The sequence below is a fragment of the Gregarina niphandrodes genome (genome assembly GCF_000223845.1).
Source record: "Gregarina niphandrodes unplaced genomic scaffold scaffold00057, whole genome shotgun sequence".
Classification (NCBI taxonomy): domain Eukaryota; phylum Apicomplexa; class Conoidasida; order Eugregarinorida; family Gregarinidae; genus Gregarina; species Gregarina niphandrodes.
This window is the reverse complement of record NW_011645824.1, coordinates 55171-56949: the sequence shown is the minus strand read 5'-3', so window position 1 is coordinate 56949 and position 1779 is coordinate 55171. Positions and strand designations below refer to the sequence as shown.

At 54.0% G+C, this 1779-nt stretch overlaps 1 protein-coding gene across 1 annotated transcript; it reads right to left on the bottom strand.

The window, feature by feature from the left end:
• Positions 1-912: 912 nt before the first annotated feature.
• GNI_170560 (hypothetical protein) lies at positions 913-1075 on the bottom strand (the record flags this gene model as incomplete). Its single annotated transcript, XM_011134990.1, has 1 exon — positions 913-1075. A coding segment is annotated over one exon (163 nt), but the record flags the coding sequence as incomplete, so codon positions are not given.
• Between the last annotated feature and the right edge of the window lie 704 nt (positions 1076-1779).

Below are 1779 nucleotides of genomic sequence, written 5' to 3'. Positions count from 1 at the left end.
GGTGGGGAGACCCTACCCTTTAGGTGGGGAGACCCTACCCTTTAGGTGGGGAGACCCTACCCTACCCTCCATTCTTTCGTGTTCCCTCTACTCCCTCGTGTTCCCTCTACTCCCACCCATGCTGAGTTGTATATTTCGAATTAATTCCATGAGGGGTTCCAGAGCATCGCCGACCGAAGAGCCATCTTCCTTGGTTGCGACGTTGTCAGTGAGTCTCTTGGGTTGCGGTGAACGATGCGCGAGCTTGGAGTCCCAATGTTCGCCTACCGACAAGTTCTCACCAGTCCGATCCCCAAGCCGCGACGAGGAACTCGGATTGCCACCGGCTCTTGAAGACTGCGTGCGTCTGAACTGGGGTCTGGAGCATCGTATGACCCCTTGTGTATATATATCGATCGGATTGCAATGCGCTTCAAAATTGAGCCAGAACAAAAGACTGATTCTACGTTCCGTGGATCAGATCCAGTTCCGTAAAACGAGTTCGGAAATTCGTGTGGAAATAGATCCGTGTTATGATCAGTATCCGATAATGGCAATCGGCCTAAGTCGAACAAGTTTATTGGAACAAGTGTTATGCAAATTGGCTACCTATGTGACCGATTTGTCGGAGCAAGACACGCCTCTTCGGGAGAATAATACGCGGTCGACGCCACCTAAACTTTGGCAAAGGAACGCCGCACAGGTGTGCGACGAGCTTGTGTTGTCGGAGAAGCCGAAGACCCTGGAGGCGATTGAGAGCGAATTCGACGCCGCGTACACCAAATTAATGCACCCTGCTGGACACTGGCGAGGCGTCGATAGGCCCCGACTGAACGAAGCACACGAGGTCGGCGTCCTGGCTTGGCCGCGCGGCACTGTCTGTTCCGGCTGTCGTCCGCAGGTGAAGACCGACCTACGCATTCAAACCAAAACCCAGCTCCCCGCGTCCGAATCTTCGACGGTGAAATTTTTGGCGGTGAAGCCTTCGGCGGATGTCGGAGGTTCGGCGGCGGCGAAATATTCGGCCGGTTCCATTTCCGAGTGGTCCCGTTTAGCGGCGACGGCGGCGGAGCAAATCCGCGAACAGGCGTGTGCGCTGGGATTGAAGACGTTCAATTTGCGTAGCTCGCAGATGTGGAAGCCTTGGGGGGAGGGGGAGGTGAGCGACATGCGAGCGCAGGCGGCATTGGAGAATATGTTCGACCAAGGCGGAATAGTCCGGTTAGATGCGTTGTTGCAACGCCATCGACTAGCACCAAAATTAACCGACAGCCTGGTGCGACAACTTCTCAGACGCCTCAAAGACATCAGCGATCACTGCTGCGTCGGCTCCTACGCCCAGGTCTACGTTGGTCTTCAACGACGTGATGATGAACAGACAAAACTCCGCATCGTACTCGCACCCGTCTGCCTCCTGGCCACCTCCAAGACATCTGCCATCCAAATCAACGAACAGTTTCTCCGCCAATTTAGGTCAGATGCAGGCTACTATGTCACGCAATAACCGCACATACACACACAACAACTGTACTGACAACCCACTTCCCATCAGGACATAAACCTGCCACATCGTAACTGCTCAGTAGTCGATATCTACTGTGCGGTATCTCGTCTGTCTATTGACACCAGCGCTTCCAACCAACTGCCAGACAATGGCTTGGTCAAAACCGTAAATAGTATTTTTTTATTGCTCCATTCTAACTACCGATAATAGCCCCGATGCCGACCATACAAACCCGGCCCCCGGGCGGCATCTTAATTAACTGCCGTTCCCGGGGTTTCCGTCCAGTGCCCGTGGGT